Source organism: Argentina anserina, chromosome 4 (genome assembly GCF_933775445.1).
Source record: "Argentina anserina chromosome 4, drPotAnse1.1, whole genome shotgun sequence".
Classification (NCBI taxonomy): Eukaryota; Viridiplantae; Streptophyta; class Magnoliopsida; order Rosales; family Rosaceae; genus Argentina; species Argentina anserina.
Window position 1 is genome coordinate 5,473,398 of NC_065875.1, and position 21,795 is coordinate 5,495,192.

At 36.3% G+C, this 21,795-nt stretch overlaps 2 protein-coding genes across 2 annotated transcripts in view; one reads left to right on the forward strand and one right to left on the reverse strand.

The window, feature by feature from the left end:
• The window catches only part of LOC126790098 (transcription factor bHLH35-like), a 129,624-nt gene that overhangs the window by 60,089 nt on the left and 47,740 nt on the right, over window positions 1–21,795 (forward strand). The window lies entirely within an intron of this gene.
• LOC126790087 (protein SMAX1-LIKE 4-like) lies at window positions 1,966–6,542 on the reverse strand. Its single transcript, XM_050516220.1, has 3 exons — window positions 4,945–6,542; window positions 4,010–4,226; window positions 1,966–3,771 (listed from the first exon to the last, which is right to left on the reverse strand). Exons 1-3 carry the CDS (start codon window positions 6,348–6,350, stop codon window positions 2,197–2,199), a joined length of 3,198 nt encoding a protein of 1,065 aa, XP_050372177.1. The 5' UTR covers window positions 6,351–6,542; the 3' UTR covers window positions 1,966–2,196.

A 21,795-nucleotide genomic window follows, 5' to 3' on the forward strand; every position in this document is an offset into this window, starting at 1 on the left:
AATAGAAACACTATTTATCAAATATATCCTCTTACTACATAGAGCCTCTTGCACGCGCCGCACCAACGGCACCGCAGGCACCATTTTTGGCTCTTGAATAGAACTAGAGTAACAAATATCTTCAAGAGATGCCCATCTATCATAGATGATCGGGTAATGCAATTATATGAGACTTTTATCAATTCAACAGATCAAACCCCGCTCATAGCAACGACGTTACTTTCTCGTGTTTTGTTTTGTAGAGGGTAAAAGGGAAAATAAAATTATACAAAAATCAAAAGAGGTGCATTTAGGAATTGTGGTGGTGCAAATAGAATCTCACTTATAAATATAAGAACAATAAAAATACCATTGTTCAGCAAAAGGTGTTATTTAGCAAAGGATCGTTCAGAAAAGATGGAGTGACTGGTGAGTGGAAATGGAACTCAGCTCCCTATTCTAAAACGTTCAACTTTGATAAGTTTTAACATGATCGCTTAAACTAGAACATAATACTTCAATTGGGGTTTTATATATGTCTCAAAAAGTAATCATTGCCTTGAAGGACATGGGCATTCTTTTCCCTTCCTTTTTCCCAACAAGTTCTTTAATCTCTATACTTAGTTGATATGTCATGAGGATTATTATACACTAATTTGGCATGACGATGCAATCATGGACAAAGATGAACGGTTGTACTGCACAATAAGCTTGATAATACTTAAGAAATTACAGAAAAGCCTGATGTCCCATTGATTAATGTGTTTTATAATCACTGAGGAATCAAATCTCTTTTAAGATGATGGTGTGAAACTGCGGATTTAGTATCCGCCTAAAGTAATAGATACATAGTGATATTGCATTTATCAAAGAAAGATATGCAAAATATGAATTGGATGAATAAAATTCTCTCAAAAACCTCAAAAGGGTTCTTGTGATATAGATGGCTCATGAGCATGCTCAAATTTGAAAGAGTACGTCGGGTTAATGGGTTCAATTTGATTGTACGGGTTGGGACCATTCAATCTGTAAGGCTGGTGGAATATAGAAACAAACAAACAAAAAGAAAGTGTTTGTGATTAAGATCGGAGAATAAGAGAAAAGAAATGTTCTACCAAAGAATGAAGCAAGGTAGACCTCAGATTGTTTAAATGTTTTATGTGATTATGCTAATTTTTCTAAGATTAGAGGCTAGAGCACGGCGTAATTGAAAATGAATCGTTTGTCATAAAGACGGGCCCTTACGCCCAGGCCCTAAAAAGAAATATTAAGTTAGATGCATGAAACAGAGTTATAAGAGAGTGAGAGACACGACAATGGGGTCGGTTTGAAACCCTTTGATGAATATATATTTTTTTTTAAAGATGTTGAGATTGCTAAGCATGCACTACAATGCTAAGGCAAGGTGTTTGATGAATCTTTTTAAGATATTAATTAGAGTAAAGATTATTTTGGTTAGTAAAACAAACGAGTGTGCGGACTTCTTCATCTTGTCTACAAGAAGATGGATTCATATGTCAATATCCGCTTCTAGCGTAACAACTCATCCTTCATCATATGTCTCAAAATCTTAACAGGCTGGTGATTATGAATTTTAAGTATTTATTTTTCAAATTAAATATTTGTGATACCTTATATTTTACACCTAAAAACAGTTCTGTCTCTCAACTTTCAAATTAAATTGGTTTATCTTTAAACTCATATTTGAAGAGTCTTATTAATTTTTGTTTTTCCAATATGAATGTAGGCAACATTTTTTTTCTTCTTTTTGTCACTTTGATGAATTTGTAGGCAGGTTGTTGATATAAGCATGCATGTTTTCATTTTTATATCTTAACTGTCTGGTCTGTATTTGGCCCTGGAGAGCTATATGTCTTCTGTTCTGTTTTGGGATTGCTGAGTTTTAGAGCTTTTCTTCCCCATAATTTGGAGAAAAATGAAAATGAAGGGGGGGGGGGGGGGGGGTGGAGAACAGAATAATTTACATTGGAACAAGGCTGAAATAGAGAGAATAACATTGTTAAAAAGGAAATACACATCCTATTTTAGAAAATTAGCCTTAAAGTTACCCAAACATAGCCTTACTACAAGTATACCCAAACCTTCCCAACCCCCCAAGTATACCCAAACCAGAACCTTGCAAGTATACCCACACCAGTACCTTAGCTTCCAAGTTAACACACCCTTGAGATGGAGTCATGTTCCTTACTCACTCACTCAAGAAATTTGGATCTTCTTGGGAAGACAAGAGCCCAAGAAATCCTCCAAAATGCCTTCTTCTTTACCCCCCAAACATAGCCTTACAAGTATACCCTCTTTCCCGCCAAATATAACCGTTTTTAGGCTTGTTTGAAAAATGTCTTTTAGCCATTTCTCAAACAAGCTATTGGGAAAAGAACCAGACCCAACAGATATCTCCTCTAACACCCTTTTATCCACACTAAAACTAACCCCATTTTGTTTCCCATGTACACCCTCAAAGCACCCTTCAATCTTGGACAAGAAAAGCTCGGCGGCCTCTCGATCCCTAGCCGGGCTTCTGTTGAAAACGAAGAGGTTCTCGATTGATTCAAGGAACCCGAGTGGGGTTTGGATATCCGTGGCCGAGTCGCGTGTCAAATCACTTGAAATAGGGCTCACCTCCCCTGCATTGTCTTCGATTTCATTGTCGTCACCGGCTTTGCGGTTTAGATCAAGGTTACTGCTGAAGCTTGATTTCCTTGAGAAGTCCTTGCTATTCACATTCTCTAAGGCATCAGCCATACTTGAATCCTCCTTCTCTTCAAATCTTGGAGATTTGGCCTTGTTGTCAAGCTCCCACTCAGCTTTTCGCTTGTGGTCGAAGCTAGCTATCCCAAAACTAGAACTAGTACTTTTCTCATCAACTTTCAACTTCATATGGATCACAGAACCCGGGTACTCATTTCTTGTGGACTCACCCTTGGTCAAAATGAATATGGCTTGGCTTTGATTCCCATCTCTTCTACTCACTTCTCCACATTTTCCAGCCTCGAAACGATCAGCTAGGAATTTCAAGAGCTGTGCATCAGCCAAATCCACATCTTCTACCAACACAACAAGTTTGTCACTGGATTTAATGGCTCTTTTTAGTTTTTCCACTCCCGGGTTCATCTCTTCTTCTCTTTTGTTCATGTTGATATGTAAGAGTGAACCAGCAGATCCTAGAACCAACTCCGCTATTGCTTGAGCCAACCTTCTCTTTCCAATTGAGTCGTTCCCATCAATCAGAAACCAAGTTTCTGAACATGGTTTGGAGCCCATTATGGCTTCTACTATCGATGGAATGGATTCAGATTGCCAAGGCACATTGTCTTTCAAAAGCTTACACATGTCAGCTCTCTGTGTTACTGATTTTCCTGACTCAGAAAACATAGAGTTGCCGAGAGCAAGTGTGATCTTCACTTCCTTGTCTTCACTGAGCTTCAAAGAAGACAAGGTTGGTTCCACTACTTCATGCTTTTGAACCTCATTATTGAAATTGAACTCGATTACACTACACGATTGCTGTCTTCTGAACCGAGGCACCAGATTAGAACCATGGCCTGCAGGGTCTAAGGCTGGATGATCAGCAAAAGAGATGGAATTCAGATCCGGAAAGATGCCATTCCTCGTAGACAACCAAGGGTACGAAGAAGTACTATAAGAATGGTTCTTCCCGGTTAAGTTTTGATGGTTGTAGGAAGCAGGGCTTGAATGATTATGGTTATGCCTTCCTTGGTGCAGACTGTAGCATAACCTGTTCCACTTTCTCCTCAATTCAAGCACTTGATCCTGAAAGAAAAAAAAACAAATAAATCATATATCAGAAGCAATTTTATAATGAAAACTGATATGACAGTGTTTCATTCTACGAATATTAAGTCCATTTGGAACCTTATTCAATTTTTTTTTAAAAGAGATATTGACACATAATTTTGCTGAACAAATTTAGCGGTTCTAAATTACTGTCTGCCTAAAGTAGTGAAGTAGTGATACATAAGTCAAAAGTTAAGAGACAAATATTAGTTACCTTTTGACGAGCTTCGGTGCCATGTGGTTGAAGCCAGGCAGGCAATTTCTGCTGGCCAGATTTGAGCAACTGAGCCTCTTTCTCATAGTTTGAATTGCATTCTTCACAGCAAGGGAGCTTACTATGATCTTGTTCATGATCCTTGCTGCTGATGAATGGCTTTGAATCCAGCACTTCAGATGTGTTTTGAGAAAACATTGCTCTCGAATCATGGACACTGCAAGACATAAGTGCAACATGTAACAAATTAGCTTATTTATCGATATTAAATTTAGAGGAAGTATATAACTATAAGATAGCTAGTAGAATGTAACAGATGTTCCCACTAATCGTGGCTAATAGAAACGACATATACATTATACATATATCAGATGTTTGTCCATCGTCCTTTAGTATCTTGTTTACTTTTTGTTCCCTTGACAATTGGGACCAATTCATTTATCTATCCTTTTACCATACTCTTCTGTGATTTCTACAGTACACCCCAAATGTTTTGAGACCAAGACAACCAAAAAAACAAGGAAGAACTCATAATGTTTGTGAAAGAAAAAAAAGTTAACTTGGTTAAAAGGTGGAGTAATGAACAAGGAAATTTAACTTTATGGGTGTGAAATGGTATACAAGGAAAAAAAGGATCTTATAAACTTATTTTATGTTTTCATCTGTGAATTATGTAGTTTTGATCAGAGGCTTGTATATCCTGACAAAACAAGAGAAACAAAGCTACTGTGGTTTTGTACATCTGTCTCACTTTTCCTCAGTGGTTTCTTCTTTCATGCAGATTGCAGACCATGTATAGGCTGTTGTAGTCTGTGTAGTTTAGGCTCAGTAACAGAAATATACAAAGCAATTTTTTAAACTATCAAAGCTTAAAACAATGGAGGATCTTTATACATAACATTCATACATACATAAATATAATCTGAAATATATACCTGGAAGCATGGAGACTCAAACCAAGACCTCCTGATGGAACTGAAACAGTTTGAAGACCCCATTGAATCTCAAGAGAAGGTTGCCTCATTTGGCATCTCATGTATGTTTGATAACTAGCAGTAGCCATTAGCCAAAGCTTTGTCTTTGTGCTTGAGAATGAGCTGCTTTCATAATCTGAAACCAATCTGGAAATTTCTGAAACTAAATGCTCAACTGGGCTATACCCACAAGATCCTACTCCTTCTCTGTCATCAGTAATTGTCCACTTCAAGTCTCCAATGTAAATAATAGCACCACTGCCTCCAGAGTGATCCAGTTTCCTTTTGAGCTCTGTGATATTTGATTCCACATCTTCTCGTTTCATAAACCTCAAAGAAACATGAGGAAACTGAAACTTGATGAACTGGGTTGATTTCAGTTCCTCTGGAACCTCTGACCCTCTCTCTAACCTCCCCATGATCTCAGCAACAAGGCCTTCAGTAATGGACACAGAATCACCCACAATCACAGTGTTCCTTTTCTTACTGATCTTCCTTACCAAAACCTCAAACACCAACTTAACATCTTCCTTGGAGTAAGAAACAGATTCTGAAGGAGTACTGATGGAGCTGACATTGAAGGGAAGAAGTAACTTCTTTGGTGGTGAGGAAAAGAGAAGTGGGTTTTGATCAGAAGTGTAAGTCAAGAAATGGGTTTGCCAGAAATTGCCAGATGGAGTGATATGATGATGGTTTAGATTCTCAGGAGCAGTAGGTGAACAAGGAGAAGAGAAAACCCCACCAGTGCTATTATAACACTGAAAAACAGAGGAAACAGAGGAAACAGAGGAAACAGAGGAAGTGTCCTCTAAGTTGTTCTTGACCGAAGTACTTGAAAACCCAGCTTCCCTCATAACCCTGCTAACGCTAGGATCATCCAAGATTGAGATAATAAGCTGTTCAAGCTCAACCTTGATCGTCAGAAGCGGCTGCTGCTGATTCTGCTGCTCTATGCACCCTCTTCTCTGGTGGGCTTGTGCCCTCTTGAGAGCAGCAACGAGAGCATTGGATAGAGAAGGCTGCTGCTGCTGATGGTGCTGGCCGTGGCTGACCAACAGAGGACTACCGGCGCCGCCGCCTCCGGAGGGAGGAGTGGTGGGGAGGCGGTTGAGGGCCACATTGAAGCAGAGCTCCAGGGCCCTGCATTGGAGAGGGTGGTGGTGTGGCGGGTTGTGATTGGCTGCTGCGGCAGCTTTGAGACAGGCCCGCCTCAAAAGACTGGTTCTTGAGGCGAGGAGAGTGGCGGCCACGTGGAGAGGAGTGACCTGAGCATGGCCTCTCCGCCGTGCTAAGCTGAGAGAGTGCTTCAGAACCGAAGCAGCCTCCGCTGTGAGGGTCTGCTGCACCGCACAACCTCCTGAGCGCATCACTCGATCACAACCCACCCCCCTATCCCTCCCCTTGTAGAGTTCTTGAACTCTATTTCTTCACACAACACAAAAGATCAAATCTTTACTTTACCCGCCTCTTATATTTTCCTTAAACCTCACCCCCAACCCAATATGGCTATCTCTCTAACAGTCTAACCTGAAAGAAGAAGAGGAAGAAGAAGGAGAATGAAAAGAAGTACCAAACTTAAGATAGAGTAGAAAATGGAAGAAGAAGAAGAAGATGATGATGATGATGATGATGACGACTAAGCTTATGATAGAGTAGAAATGGAAGAAGAAGAAGAAGCAGAGGTTGGCTTTGAGTTTGAGCTGAGAAAACCAGGCTAGAGTTGAGAGTAGAGTAGCTTCTTTATACTTCATGATGTTGGGTATTTTGGTGTTCTTTATAAATTTATTTTCTTTGTTTGGGTTCTGCTTTTTTCTGCTTTTCTCTTTAATCTGCTTTGGGGTTACAGTTTGGAGACTGAACCCATCTTTTTATGATCATCACCCATTTGTTGTGTTACACACTACTTCTCTCAGTAGCAGAGCACAGATCTTTGTTTTGTAGGCAATTAGTACAATTAAAGATGGTAACTTTTTGAAGCATTAATTTTCACATATCTCTGTTGGAACTTGGAAAAAATCATACCAATCAAATATGCAATGCATTACCCACATTCATTATCATCAAAAGCTGCAAAAGAATTATAAGTGGGATTACAAAACACAAGAAGGAAACTTTTTTAGGTTTTTACACACTCAATGGTAAAACTATAGTGGTAAATCCCTTCTGGTAACTATTTCATTTAATTTTGAAGCAAATGGGAAGGGTCCTACTTCACCGAAAATTATCAGATGAGAAAGAAAAGTGAAAGAGAGAACTAAGCTTGAATACCCTCCTTTATTTTCTTTTTTCCCGCCTTTGAATGGAGAGACAGCCAGGAGAAACTCAAAAACAAAATTCTAAAGAGGTTAAAGTTTCGAAATGAAACAAAGCAGCTCACTGCAACACTCCTCTACGGTTTGTTTTTGTGTTCCTGTACTCGATCAGCTACTGGTTTTCTTTTTTAAATTTTCCATTCTCATGTTTGTTATAAATTTTATGGGTTTTTTCTTTTTACATGGAAATGAATTGAGAGCAGGACAGATGGATTCGGCTACTGTGCAGCATTGTATCATATGCAACGGGTACTATTCACTTATGATTTTATCTTAGGTATTGTTTAAGTAAAAATAATAATTTGACGGAGCATAGTGGATCTTGATTTCTGAGTTTGTTTATTTACGTACCACAAATATATAAATTCATCATATACTCGAAAGTAAATAGTTAATTTTTATCATTATAGCAATTGCAATACCTCTTAAATTTGAATTATTAGCGTTTGCTAAAATTTCTCATAAAGAACTTCAAGAAGAAAAAAAACAATATAAGAAGTTAATAAAATATAAGAATAACCTTCCCAGAAATACAAAACATTATTGAGATATTATATATTGAGTTCAACGTAGAATCTACGAAACTAAAGAAAATATTGAAGCTCTTCGAGAAGTCTTATGAGTATTGGTTAGATCCTCCCTAACTGGTATCAGAGCTTGTTTCGCTCAGAAACAAGTGAAGATCAGGCTTATACCACAAAATTGGCTCCTTTTATCCAATAAAAAAGAAGCCAAATCTAAAAATTATCAGTTTGTTTGTATTGAAAAAGCTTCTAATAAGTGGCAAATGTGTTTTCATTCAAAGCATATTCAAGAAAGCTAGCCTGATTGAATTTCTAGATTATCTATCTAGAGAAAAAGGCAATAACAAAATTGCAAAACAACTCGAAAGGTTTAATCTTCGATTAGATTAACTTGAAGAAATAAATTCTGAGTAACAAAGCTAGAAGTCAAGCTAAATTACCTCAAAGAAGGGCAATACTTCTCAGATATTGAGGAAAAGTTAGCTAGATCAGAGATTCTTTCTAATATTATCCACAAGCAAGCGGTAGAAATAAGAGACACTCAGGAAATTCTGAAAAAGCTTTTAGAAACTCTTGTATCCAGAATAGGATGAATCAAAGAGTATGTATAAAAGTAAGAGAAGAAGATGGTAGAGCTTTAAGCTTTTACCTCCGGACTGAGAAACTCAGCGAAAATGTTGATGCTCTTATACATCAACAAAATTACAGCATTGTTTATCTTCAAGAAATAGGTAATAACCTCGAATAACAATTTCAAGAGTTAAGCAGAAGAATCACAAGTCTACAAAATTCTATAGAAAAAATGAAAGAAACATCTGATAATATAGATGAAGAAGCATTAGCAAAGATTATTGCTAGTAAAATACATTCACCAAAAGGAGAAGGTAAACTCAAGTTTAGTAAACCTAAACTACTTGAGTGGAAAAAACCAAAATAAAAAAAGAAATATGAAGATGTTGAGTTGAATACTCAGTACAAAAAAGAATATTGTGCCAATACAACTCATTACTACACAAGAATTTGAGTACAACGAAATTTAATCTAGTGTCAGAGAAGCATCTGCCCCTAAATTCAAATTAAATGAGATATACAAGAGATGATCATTTCTATTAGATTCTCATAGGTTCAAGATCCTTGAACTAACAATCTCTGCTACTAGTGAAGAAACATACGTGAGATTATTCATTCCTAAATAAGTAAGTGGAGCAGTTCGAAGAGGATACTCTTACATGCATATTGGAGCCGTCCAGGTTAGTATTAAACTACTTGCTAGAGACGGAATAGATTGTTCTGTCTTATGTGTTCTACAAGATGACATAATAAAAGATTTTCAGAAGAGCCTGTTAGAAACAATTGAAGCCTCTTTGTGCAATCAAGTTGCATATTTCAATATTTTCCCCAATTTCACCACTCATCTAAGGGATGCAGTTCACTATCTTAGACTGAGGATGAAAATAGATGTAATTTCTATGAAAGAGGGAATGATTGAACTTGAAATAGACTATAAAATCTATTACAAGTTAATGTGTTCAACGGTTGCTCCCAACACAAAATTCATAAACAACTCAGAAAAAATCACTACAGCAATTCTTACCAATCCAAAAAATAATTCCCAGCAAAAGCATATCACAAAATGGCATGAAGTAACTTTCCCCATAGAATGTAAATTGGCACCTCTAGAAAAATAGGTGCATAGTTCAAATGTTTTCCATCTATGAAGACATGGGAAAATGATAAGTCTACGATTTAATCATAGACATCCCTTTGTAGGATATGAAGAAGGAAGTAACTCTGAATTTAGAGCTACAACCTTCCATGAAAAAGATTTTGAAGAAGAAGAAGACACAAAAAGACCTCTAAGAATGCTTTTAAAAAGGGTGATTAAGAAGGCTTTATGCAGAAGCAGAAACATGTGACTCCAGAGAGGAATTGAAAGAAATAATAATAAAAATTTCCCAAATCCAACAAGGGAAGAAGGAAAAGAGGAATATCTTTCCTTATCAAGAAGCCAAGAGTGAACCAAATGAAAGTCCAAGTGAATCCTCCATTGACACCAATCAGAGAGAAATAGGACATGTACCTCAAACGTCGACGATCCAAAATATTACAAATAATGTAACAAAATTTATTCGTGAAAATAAAGTAAAACTTTCCAAAATTTATTCTCAAAAAAATGCTAAAAAGAAGTGTAGATGCTGGCTCTGTAAGGGTGAATGTCATTATGCTAATGAATGACCTAAAAAATAAAAGATCCTCAAATGTATTAATAGCAGAATATGACGAAGCTATTGAATATGCAAACCTAAAAGGGTTCCAAGTCTCGTTTTTTGATGAAGAGAATGAGTCTATATATTCTCTTAAATACTCATTAGATAGCGAGCCATACAATACTTCAGAAGAATAATCTTCTGAAGAAGAGAATATGGGATATCGTCCTATATTCTTGTTACAAGTCCAAGATTGGAAACAAGAGCAAAAAGTTGATATTATCGGTATTTTTCACCCTAAACCAGGGGCGTTCATATGCGATTATTGTAATAGTTATGATAACAGTTCAATACCCATGAATTGTGAGCAGACATATGAAACATATCATAAGGAATGCTTCATAACAGAATTGAGAAGAATGACAAGAGAAAATGATACACATTCTTGTTGATCAAGAGTATGATATATTCTATGAAGAAGAGCGAGAGCAGACTCTCAAGCATGACTTTAAAAACGAAGTCGCAAGAATGAAGATAGTAACTTCATTAAGTATCCCAATAGTTCGAGAGTCGTGTCCAGTAATAGAAGAAGATGATGAGGAAAGGTTAATCAATCCTTTTACAGAACCTGGTTGTGATTCGCCAGAACCAGTAAAACAAGTACAGACAAGCGAATACAATAATTATATTACTGTAGGACTAAAGTTTCACAACTATAAGAAATACCATCTACATGCATTCATAGATAGTGGATCAGGATATAGCCTGGCCAGAAAATATGCTATTCCTAAGGAATACTAGGAGAATGCTAGAAAGTCAGCCACAGAATTAGAATTGGCAACCATGAGATATCAATGAGTTATCTTTCTTAAGAATGTAAAAATTACCTTAGGAGGAGGAAATTTTACGGTTAAGCGCTTCTGGCAATGTGAAGCCCAAGAAGCAGATTTGTTGATAGGAAATGATTTTCTCCTTCAACAAACAATCACTCAAACTCCAGCCATGATCGAGTTTGAGAAAGGTCATAAGTACTACTTGGAATACAGACTATCACACACGGTACGCATTACAGGAATGCCTTTACTAAACAATATCAGAGATCACAAGCGAAGAGTGGTGATTATAAGCCATAAATGCAGCCGGTTTTACTACTAAAAGATCAGCTAAAAGAATATCAAGAGATAATAGCATTAAAAACAATTTCAGAACACTTGGAAGACTCAGAGCTTGAAGAGAATCAACATAAATAGCATGATAGCTCTGATGGAGAAGAAGATTTTATAATGTAACACAACCTTAAGGTATATGCCAACATGGTTGAACAAAAGAAGGTTCCAACTTTGGCAGAGATAGAGAATCTACTGAAACTAGTTATCAGTGCAGATCCTAAACTATACTGGGATAGAGATCCAGTATACTATGAGCAAAAGATGTATGATGCAAATGTCATGCAAATGTCATTTGCCATGTAAAAACAATTCCTCATTATTGTGAGCAAGATAGAAAAGAGATGGAAACACATATTCAAAAACTTCTCGATAAGAAGTTAATCAGGCATTCCAATAGTCTTCATCATGCACATGCCTTCCTTGTGATAAATCATGCATAACAGGTATCAGGAAAGGCTAGGATGGTGATAAATTACAAAGATGTCAATAAGAAAAACGTCAAAGATGGTTACCAAATAACTCAGGTGAGAGTCCTCATCAACCGACTTAAGGGAGCAAAAATCTTCTCCAAGTTTGACGCAAAGTCAGGATTATGGTAAGTGGAAATGCATCCTGACTCCATAGCGTTAACTGCTTTTGGAACCCCTCGAGGTCATTACGAATGGCTAGTCATGTCATTTGGACTGAAGCAAGCCCCATCTATCTTTCAAACAAAGATGGATAATATATTCAAGCCTCATGCAGATTTCTGCATAGTATAACATAGATGATATTATGGTTTTTTCTAAAACCATGACTGAACATCTAAAGCACCTCGAGCAGATTTGCAAACTCATTGTCTAAAAGTAAATCATCCTTGGACAAAAGAAAATTCATCTTATCAAATGTGAAATAGATTTCCTTGGCATACATGTTAAGGATTGAGAGATTCGTCTTTAAGATCATATTGCCAAGAAAATTAGCCAGTTTCCAGACAATATCCCTAATGCTAAGTCTTTACAAAGATTTTTGGGAGTTGTTAATTTTACGAGAGATTTTATTCCTCAAGTCAGTGGACTCACTGCACTTCTTTCTCCTAAAACAATCTTAAAAAAGAAATGGTCATTCACGACATATGATATCAACAATATCAGAAGAATTAAAGAGCTAACAAAAAATATTCCCCCATTGCAATTACCAAAAGAGGGTGACATAATCATTTTACAAACATATGCAAATGATTATTACTGGGCGGGAGTTGTCTTAGCAATCACTCCTGATGGAAACCTAGAGAAGGTTGGTAAGTTCTTGTCTTGGAATTTCAATTCGGTTGAGTTAAACTATTCCACAGGAGATAAATAAGTTTTGGCCTTGATAAAGTCCATTAAGGATGTTGAAGCATACTTAGGAAATAAATTTCTAGTTAGAACATATAATAAAAAAGTCAAGAATTTTAAGAATTATAAACTGATTGATGCCGCTGATAGGGGCAGAGTTCTTAGATGGCAGATGTTTTTAGCACAATATGATTATGACGTTGAAATGGTTGCAGGTGACAGTAACTACTTGCCAGACGCCTTAACTAGAGAAATGACTATGTTTCAAAGAGAATGAAGAAATCCTAGAAGCAGGAGACCGGATCCGGAAGAAAAGCCAAAACCAGAAGAGAAAACTCTTTGGGAAATGTATAAGAAAGGAGACAAAATAGTTGGACCATTACATGACGGACTGGATACCAATACATAATTTCTTATGGTGCTGTTAAATCCAGCAAATCAGTTGGAAAACGAGAGTTAAGAATTCATGATGAGCAATCAAATATGTCCACAGGAAAAAAAAAAGATAAGTCAACCACTTTTGAAGATGAGAGGAAACTCTTAAATGAGTATTTATTGTATCCCAACACGGATGCTATCTATGATCAGTTCTATAAAAATGTGCCAAGAGACAGAAGAGTTCTTTTTAAGCCAGAAAAGAAGCTTCCTCAAGTTACCAGGATAAAAGGAATTCATGGTCAGCCGCTGAAGGTTGTTAACGGATATATTTTCAAAACAGAAAGGGTATTGTCTTTTAAACAGAAGATCATTGTAAACAATATTATTTATAATTTCTATGAAAACAATGAGTGTCTCATGCTTCAATCCCTTGAAGTATTAGCAGAAGAGTTACATGGATTTCATGCAAAAAATAAGCAAGTTACTATTGAAGAAAGTCAAGACCCAAGAGTGATCTACCTTGAAAATCCTGAAAGTGCCAAGATTCCTATTGCAGCCCTAAGTGAGGAAGATTGGTATAATTTTCATAATTATCTGGGAAATTCTAAGAAAAGAGACATTCTTACAGAAACATTAATGGTAGTCCATGGCCTGTATTATAGAAGATATCTTGTGGACGTGCAAGCTGAACATCCCCAGAAGCACAAACTTTGGCTTTTGAAAAATGGTTTTGTCTGTAATCTGTGGACAAAGTCAAATGAAGATTTACAGGGATTTTCTGCAATAATCCATGAAGTTGTTAAGAATATCAGACCGGATTGATGAAATTTGAGATTAAAATTTGTGTCCACACCTCCTGAGTGGACAGTAATCAATGGAGAAATGAATTACATCTCTCCATACCATCATGTTAGAATAATCCAAGGGGCTTCAAAGCATACTTTCGTCAAAAAGGACAATGGCAAGCCTAATCGAAGCATTCCCTGGATGAATAATTCCAAAAGATTATAGTGCAAGTCTCATAGCAAGCGGAGAAAAGATTATGGTTACTTGTTATGACCATCCTCTCCCTCAGAATGATGATTTCTTTAAGTTTTTAGTAAGAAAAGAAATCGACTGCACTCTAGCCACAACTACTTGGCTAGAAAAAATTGAGCATGATGAAAAAGTTCCTATATATGATTCGGATCTCCAATCAGTTCCAGAAGATTTTAGATCAGATGATTCATTTGATTTTGATGATGAAGCTCATCTCAACATAATAAATCAGATGGAGGACTGAGAAGTTGCCGACGCAAAATGACATTGAGTCTTGCTTTAATAAAAATGTTGTTGACGTATGAAGACACACAACTTTACTTTGATAAAAGTAAAGTTATCAAGATAAGATTCATTTTCGTCCACTTATTTCTAAATAAATTTCAAATATAGTTTGAAGCCGGAGCTTATAAAAGGAAGCTCACCCTTCTTGTGGAAGGCAGAAGTTAGAAGAGAGAAAAAAATTGAAGATTGTAGCATAGTCTCAGAAAGAAAGAGTGTCATTCTACCAAGTACTTTAAGAGTGTATAAATAGGTTGAGTGTGAGTGTGCTTCATAATTGTGTGAAATATCATTCTGCTGTATAAATATGGTGTGGAGTATATTTTTCAAGTAAGTTTGTATTTTAATTATGAGTAGGTAAACAGTTGTACCTGTTTACCTAAGAGAAATGCTCTGAGATTTATATTTATATTTATGTTCAATAAATAAAATTTTATCTGGTGCCCTAAACTCCGTCGCAAAAATATTTAATTTTTACTTGGATTTTTCTATCATTGCATATGAGCATTTAGATTTTTCACCTGTGTTTATTATACTCTATTAGAACTTAGTTTTTTGCTTTCTAAAACAGCAGTGATTCCGCCAAAAAAAGTTACCGTTTAGACAAGGAGGTCGATTCATAATAAAATAGTAATAAATTTTTACTATCTAGATTTTATACTTTTAACAATATTTACTTTTATTCTGTATGATTACTGTTTATTACTGTTCATCTGCATACATTAGAGCGGTATTATAGAATTTTCCATGACAGATGGGTACAAATTGATGTTTTGTTTGGCTTATTGGTTGTTCTCTCTTTTTCTCTTTGTCACGCCAATCCAAATCCTCGTAGCGAGAGAGACAGCATTGCAACCCCAAAAGGCAACCCTCTGTCTGCTAATCCTCTCGACCATTATTGCCTCCTCCTTTCAATTATTTCCCATATCGGTATCTCAGTTTTCTGCATACTTCAATTTCTACCTTTTTGCTTAATCCCCCATTCTTATTATTCCCAACAACCCACTTATTAGTCACTTGACAAGTTTCATTCTTTTATCAACTAAAGTAAATTTCAAAGATTAGATATCTTTGCCTGCCGTACAAGAAAAGTGTACACATTCTTAACTAGTGTACTAAACTGAAGTTCCATGCGAATTATCGAAATTTCAAGAACAAAAGTTGTAACATTTTGCTCGCGTTAATAATATATATAGGTCATTCCATTAAATGATCATTTTTTGTCTTTTAAAGACATAGGTTACTTGATCAAATTCTCAATTACATTTCAACATTTCCACCGTTTAATATTTAGAGTCTAATGTGTAGATCATCTCAATAAAATTTCAGCCAAAATGGAGGTGTTAAAAGTATTCAAACATGAGATTTAAACTTATAAGCATGAACAGTTCATGTTTGACAAATTTTGTGCGTCCATTGCTTTTATAAAGTTTGATACATTAACAATCATCATTTTGGCTGAAAATTTTGCATTAGTGATCCACACATTAGACCCTAAAAGTTGAACGGTAGAGATGTGAAAATGTGATCAAAATGTTGGTTAATGAGCTATCTTTTTAAAATACCAAAAAAAAAAGGACCCCTCATTGGAATGAGACTATATATATATATATATATATATATATATATATATATATACCTTCTCAGTTGCGGACGTCCGAATTTCAACCGTTTCTCCACGATCCGGACGCCAGTGACGTTGTTTTTTCTCGCCGGAGTGACACCACACCTTTGTAGACATTGCCATGATAAAGAAGAATGCGAAAGAGATCGGGGTCAGAGGTCTATGCTGCAACCTCACTCAAAACTTCACCACCAATCATGGTGGACTTCCGATCTCGATCTCTTTCACATTATTCTTCATCGTAGCAACATCTAGGAATGTGTAGTGTTACTTCGGCGAAAAGAAACGGCGTCGCCGGTATCTAAATTGTAGAGAAAATGCCAAAATCCAAACATAAAAGCCGTCCGAACATCCAGACCTGAGAAATCCCTAAAATGATCTAAAAGTAGAAATAGTAGAAGCTAGGTAGAGGTTTCAAATCATTTTCAATATCTTTTATGAGAAACTAATATCACATAATTCTTTTGTTTTTTTTTCCAACATAAATTAAGTGAGAGAGGATTTCTCTTCACAGAATCAGTGACTTCTTTTGCCTGGTTTTTGTGACTATCATCTTTTGGCACACTTTTTACTGAGATGATCAGTTGCTTTCAGGAATATTTAATTCCTCTTTCAGTAATTAGACTGGTTTGGGATAATTGAACTCATTTGATTTCTTTGACTTCCTGGAGTTCAGTTAATTAGTAGAGACAAAAAATGATCTGGCCACCATCAGTATAGACCAAACTATAATAAAGCTTCAAGTGAAATTAATTTCTACTTTCCTAGACCAAACTAGTTTCTGACATTTCTCCTTTTGAGAATGGAAACTCAAATGCTTTTATTTCTTTGCTTCTTTCTCCAGATATCGTAAGGGTTTATCTCAAATGGCAATCTAACTTGGAATTGGGAAGATCATGTTTTTCAAAGCATTATCCCAACCTAGACCATCGTCACTGCTATAGATTGATATATGTTTTTTTGGTTAGAAAAATGAATTACTTCATTGAAAAACACTCATGGAGAATGGAGAATGTCTGTAACGTATCTACTCTTCAGGTCCAGAGTGTCTACTATTTTTTTATGATAAAAAAAATCATTATATTGAAAAGGACCTCCACATGCGGAGGTACAGCACCTGGTAAAGCCAAAAGCCGTATTAGTTGCTATTTGTACCATCTCATAAGCTACACAACTAGCACTCTAGCAGTTCTCTTCACAAACTTAACCACTCTACATAAGGAATACACCTAAGAGGATATAAATCCGAATTATAAAATCTGAAATTAGAAAACCTAAATCCGAATTATTTAGAGCTCCACTATGAATTAGCATCTACTAGAATCTGACAATCCGACTCCACAATAAAAGGACATAAAGAATGAGATAGCAATACGTAAACCTGCTATCAACGCCAATAGCTCTCCATGCCGAGCCGGACTGGACTTGCCAACAAAGTAGGAGAACACCCCTAAACTCATTCCAATATGGTCACGAAAAACTCCTCCCAAACCTGTAGCTCCTGTTTGTAAATTAGAAATAGCATCCACATTTAATTTTACAAAGCCAACATGAGGTTTCTTCCAACTGGAAACTCGGGTAGGAACTCATGTCTTGGGACTTTTACGTTGGCTTTTGAAGTCTAACCACCAATCCAAAGTCGTAGGAACAAATTCTTCCCCCGTCTGCACTTCTTTATCCCACACCTTAGCATTCAGATTTTTCCAAATAGAATATATAAACATCATTTGAGCATCAAAACAAATCGGATACTGAGCATGTGAAAGAATAAGCCAATCCTCTACAGTAGTATCGGCCTGAGGGGTAGAAATTTGTGTCAACTGATACATAGTTGCAACATGAGGACAATCTCTAAGTGCATGAATGATAGTTTCCACCTCCTCATCACATAATAGACATTGTGTGTCAATATCGATACCACATTGACTAAGTCTATTCCGAGATGGTAGGATGTTAGAAGCAGCCTTCCTAACACAGATCTTTACTTTCTCAGGCACCTCCGCCTTCCAAATACGGTTCCAAAGAGCGAAACTCGGATTTGGGTGCATAGGATCCTCATCCAATACCCTCTTCCAGGCTAAATGATATGTTGATTTTAATGTAAACCGACCTTTTTTATCCTCACCCCAACTCCATCTATCATGATGTCTCTGAGCTAATTGGTAAAACAATAATTTTCTGAACAACATTAGCAAGAAATAATTCAAGTTGGAGATGGGGTCTCAACTAATATATGGGATGATCCTTGGGTTCCGGGAGAAGACTTGAGTAACTAGAGAACTTCTCAGGTCACTACAATCAACCAACTCTTTGAGCCCAGGTGCGTGGAATATATATTGATATATGTTGTTTTGACGAATTGTTGTAATATTAGTAAATATGAGTATTACATACTCCTAGTACCTAAGAAAATGTCCGTCATAACCTACCAATTAATACTAAAATTAGAGGTAATATTGGGATAAATATCAGAAGAATCTCAACGATATGAAGGAACTCAAATAAATCAATGAAAATATCATTCAAACAGACAGCGAGAAGATACTAAACAAAGTCTCAGAAACTCAAATCACTATGTTGATTAGATGATCACTAGATGACCACTGAGCCCTAATAATTTAAACCCTCGATCTAATCCACAGCATATATTAAGTTGATGTTAAGAACGTAAGGCTCCCACTATGAAAGTGCAACTGTGCAACGTATATATCGACGTATATTTTCAAAATTTTGCTTTTCGTTTTTTGACTTTCGAAATCTCATATTTGGTTTAACCTGCTGCATGCACGGATCTAGGGGTGGGATATGATTTGCTGTAGCCCACCTCTTTTTTTTAGATTGAAAAAATTAAGTATATATCAACTATGATTTGCTGTTTTTCTGGATTTATTTGTTCTGTTTTTTTTGAAGTTTATTTGCTCTGTTTTTCTGTGATTATTTATTCTGTTTTTTTAAGTTTTTATGTCAACACAAAGTACATATGTTAATTATTTTCACTGAAATCTCAGTCTTCTATCTTGTTCCAATAATAGACATAACTTATTATTTACATGTTGAAAATATCACTGCTATGTTATGAAGCTCTTAAAAAAAATTTGGCATTCGCACAAACTTAACACCTATTATTAAATTCTAGATCCATCCCTGCCTGCAAAGGTTTTTTGTGGAAGTAGCTAGTCTTTAACCTGATCTAGGCGTGCATGTCAAGAATAGCACCCAAATACGAGATGATAATTAGAAGGAGCTAGGAAGACCAAGTTCCCAGTTTCTCTACTGCATCATAACTCAAAAAGCATGGTTCTGGTGTACTAACGATATTTTTGACGATAGAAAACCCTATTCAAAGTTTCAAACTACCAGCAGAATATAACTTTGAGATCGAACTGAAAGTACCGCGTACCCAATACTCGAATCTTTGTTTCCAAATACTGAGAGTTTGTAACTACTATATATTGGTGATCTTTTATTGCCAGTATGTACTGTATGTTCATCTTTAATAGCTAGCTAGAAATGTATGGAGCTTCGCTTCTTCAAAGACTAAAAGCACTTTTTTTGGGTCAAGAGTGTTGCTGATATGGATCAAACAAGGTTAGATCGAAGTTTGAACTTTCGAGCTTATAGGTAAAACAATGAGCAGCTAGCAGCACAACCTTTCCAGTCAAAGTCATACATTTCGTCTAAGCTAGCTACCCAGTTTATATTAATTTTCATGCTAAATTACCCACGTAAATTGTCTCTACAAGAAGTAATTACTTCCTTTCCCACTTATCAATCAGCTTTGTCATATTTACATCCGCTCCATGATTGAAACTTCATATGCATGTTAGGTTTCGATCATACTGTAATGATCAAAGATGAAAAGCTTATAGACAGTAGTACAGAGTAATTGATAGGGTTGGGCCATTTCTGTTTGTTTAATGAGCACCCATATTTTAGCACAAGCTAGCACTACAGCTTTATATATACAATATAGATTGTGTAATTGATCGAAAATAAGCTGATGATGATGATGAACAAATGAAGCGAGATCTGTGAGGTCGATCGAAAGGGGGGTGGGTGCCCAAATAATTGAAGCATTATTCTTCAAAAGTGATCTTGAGAATTTGGTTTACTCTAGTTTGAAGAAAAGTATCCCCTTTACGAATTAATTGAGATTACGAAATTTCATTGTTGAGGAATGACAGCGTCACCTTATGATTGGGTTTGCATTTTGCCTAACACGTTTTCAACAAAGCAACAAAACTAAACCTAGCTGTGACTTAGATGAAACATTTTGGCCCACATTTGGAAAAGCCAATTTAGCCACAAGATTAATTGGGTTTACACATTAGGCATTAGTAATTAACTTGCTTGCTAAAGTCATCCATGCTCTTAAACAGTTAAACTAGCTAGTAAGAGTGACAATATGGAGTCGGTTAGGGTTAGATTATTGACCCCGGCCGAATGCGAACTCAAATGATCGCTACGTGTTTATGGCAAACAGAGAGATGAGAGTGGATTCCACGCACCAAGGTATTAATCAGTGCTAAGAGTGATATTAGCGCCATCTTAAGGGCCAACTTAAAAGAGTGAAGGTGAACTGATGAATTGCGAATGAAAAGCATGTGAACTTCAACCAGGGGCGGACCCAAGTGTTAATGTGAGTGGACTCAAGTCCACCCAGTTCTCATGGCAGCAAAAAAATTCGTAATGCTACCTCTAAAACCAGTAAACTTAGCCAAATTGAAGTTTTAGAAACCTAATCCTAAAGACCCTAAAGACTAAGTGCATTCTCTTCTTCTCTAGCATTATTCACAGCTACACATTAGGTGTATATGAGGGGTAAGGCTCTATATTCTTAGACTTAAATTTAGCTAGTTTATTTTCTTGCATTGCATTTGAGGAATAAGACTTTATATTATTCCTAATTAGGTGTATTTCTTGGTTAATAAATTTTCTTCCAAAGAATTATTATTTTTCTATTGGTAAACTTAAATCCAGCCTAAGTTCCCTGCGTCGGCGGACGATTTCAACTCTTCTCCACAGATCCCTAAACAGGTGAGTGCTACCAGTTTTATTCATGTATACATTAATTGCAACAACTTGAACGTGATAGGTCTCATGAGTGTTGTTGTTTAGCTAAGGGCTATAGCAATGGCCCTAACTGGAAGACCTAATCGAGCTAATTGACTAGACAGCAGCAGCAGCAGACTAGGAAAAGAGCATGACGTTGCGAGCAAAACTTGCATGTTACAGATCGAACAGAATGCAATAACTGAAGTGATAGCTAGGCTGCAATAGCTCGATAGTGAACAAAAATATAACCTCTCCCCTTTTTGAATTCAAGTAGTGGCCGAGAATGTTCAAATCATAAGGCAAAAGGAAAAGAGTAAAAGAAACAAGAATGTTGGTTCAATGGTCACAGAAACAGTGTTCTATAAGGTGATTGAGGGGACCCTCTATGATTCACGTGAACTATGAATCTACATAACATCTCTGCAACTGTTCAAACGACATGACTTCCGATTCGAAGTTAGCTTATACGTCAATATGAACAATGCTCGTTTCTCAATATTTCAACTGATATTGACATATTCTTCCCTATTTATACACGATTTACCGATAAATATGGAAGTCGAAATTAAAGGCATTTTGCCTTTGTTTTATGTAACACAAACAAAATGTAAGGATTTCCGACTATTATTGAGAGCGCGCGTCGCCTCAACAACACTGATCGGACATGTGAGCGGTCTAATTTTAAGAGTGTATAATACTTTCTTAAACCAACTATGGTTAGATTGTTTTAGTATTAAGCGAAAGGCATGAAAGGATTTAGAAGTGGTAAAATTTTGAGTCAAAGAGAGACTGAAAAAGTAAATAGGGGAATGGAGAGACAGAGAGATGTTATGAAGAGTTGAAAAGAAAGAAGGCGTGCAACTTTATACAATAAATGTCTAGAGCTTGAGACCCAATCCTATCAGAT

Excerpts from the sequence above, each read along its gene's own strand:
- LOC126790087 (XM_050516220.1), bottom strand. The coding sequence starts at position 6,350 with ATGCGCTCAGGAGGTTGTGCGGTGCAGCAGACCCTCACAGCGGAGGCT. Across the intron at positions 4,227-4,944 it reads TTGAGTCTCCATGCTTCCAG|TGTCCATGATTCGAGAGCAA; the intron begins GTATATATTTCA and ends TATGTCTTGCAG. Across the intron at positions 3,772-4,009 it reads GCACCGAAGCTCGTCAAAAG|GATCAAGTGCTTGAATTGAG; the intron begins GTAACTAATATT and ends TTTTTCTTTCAG.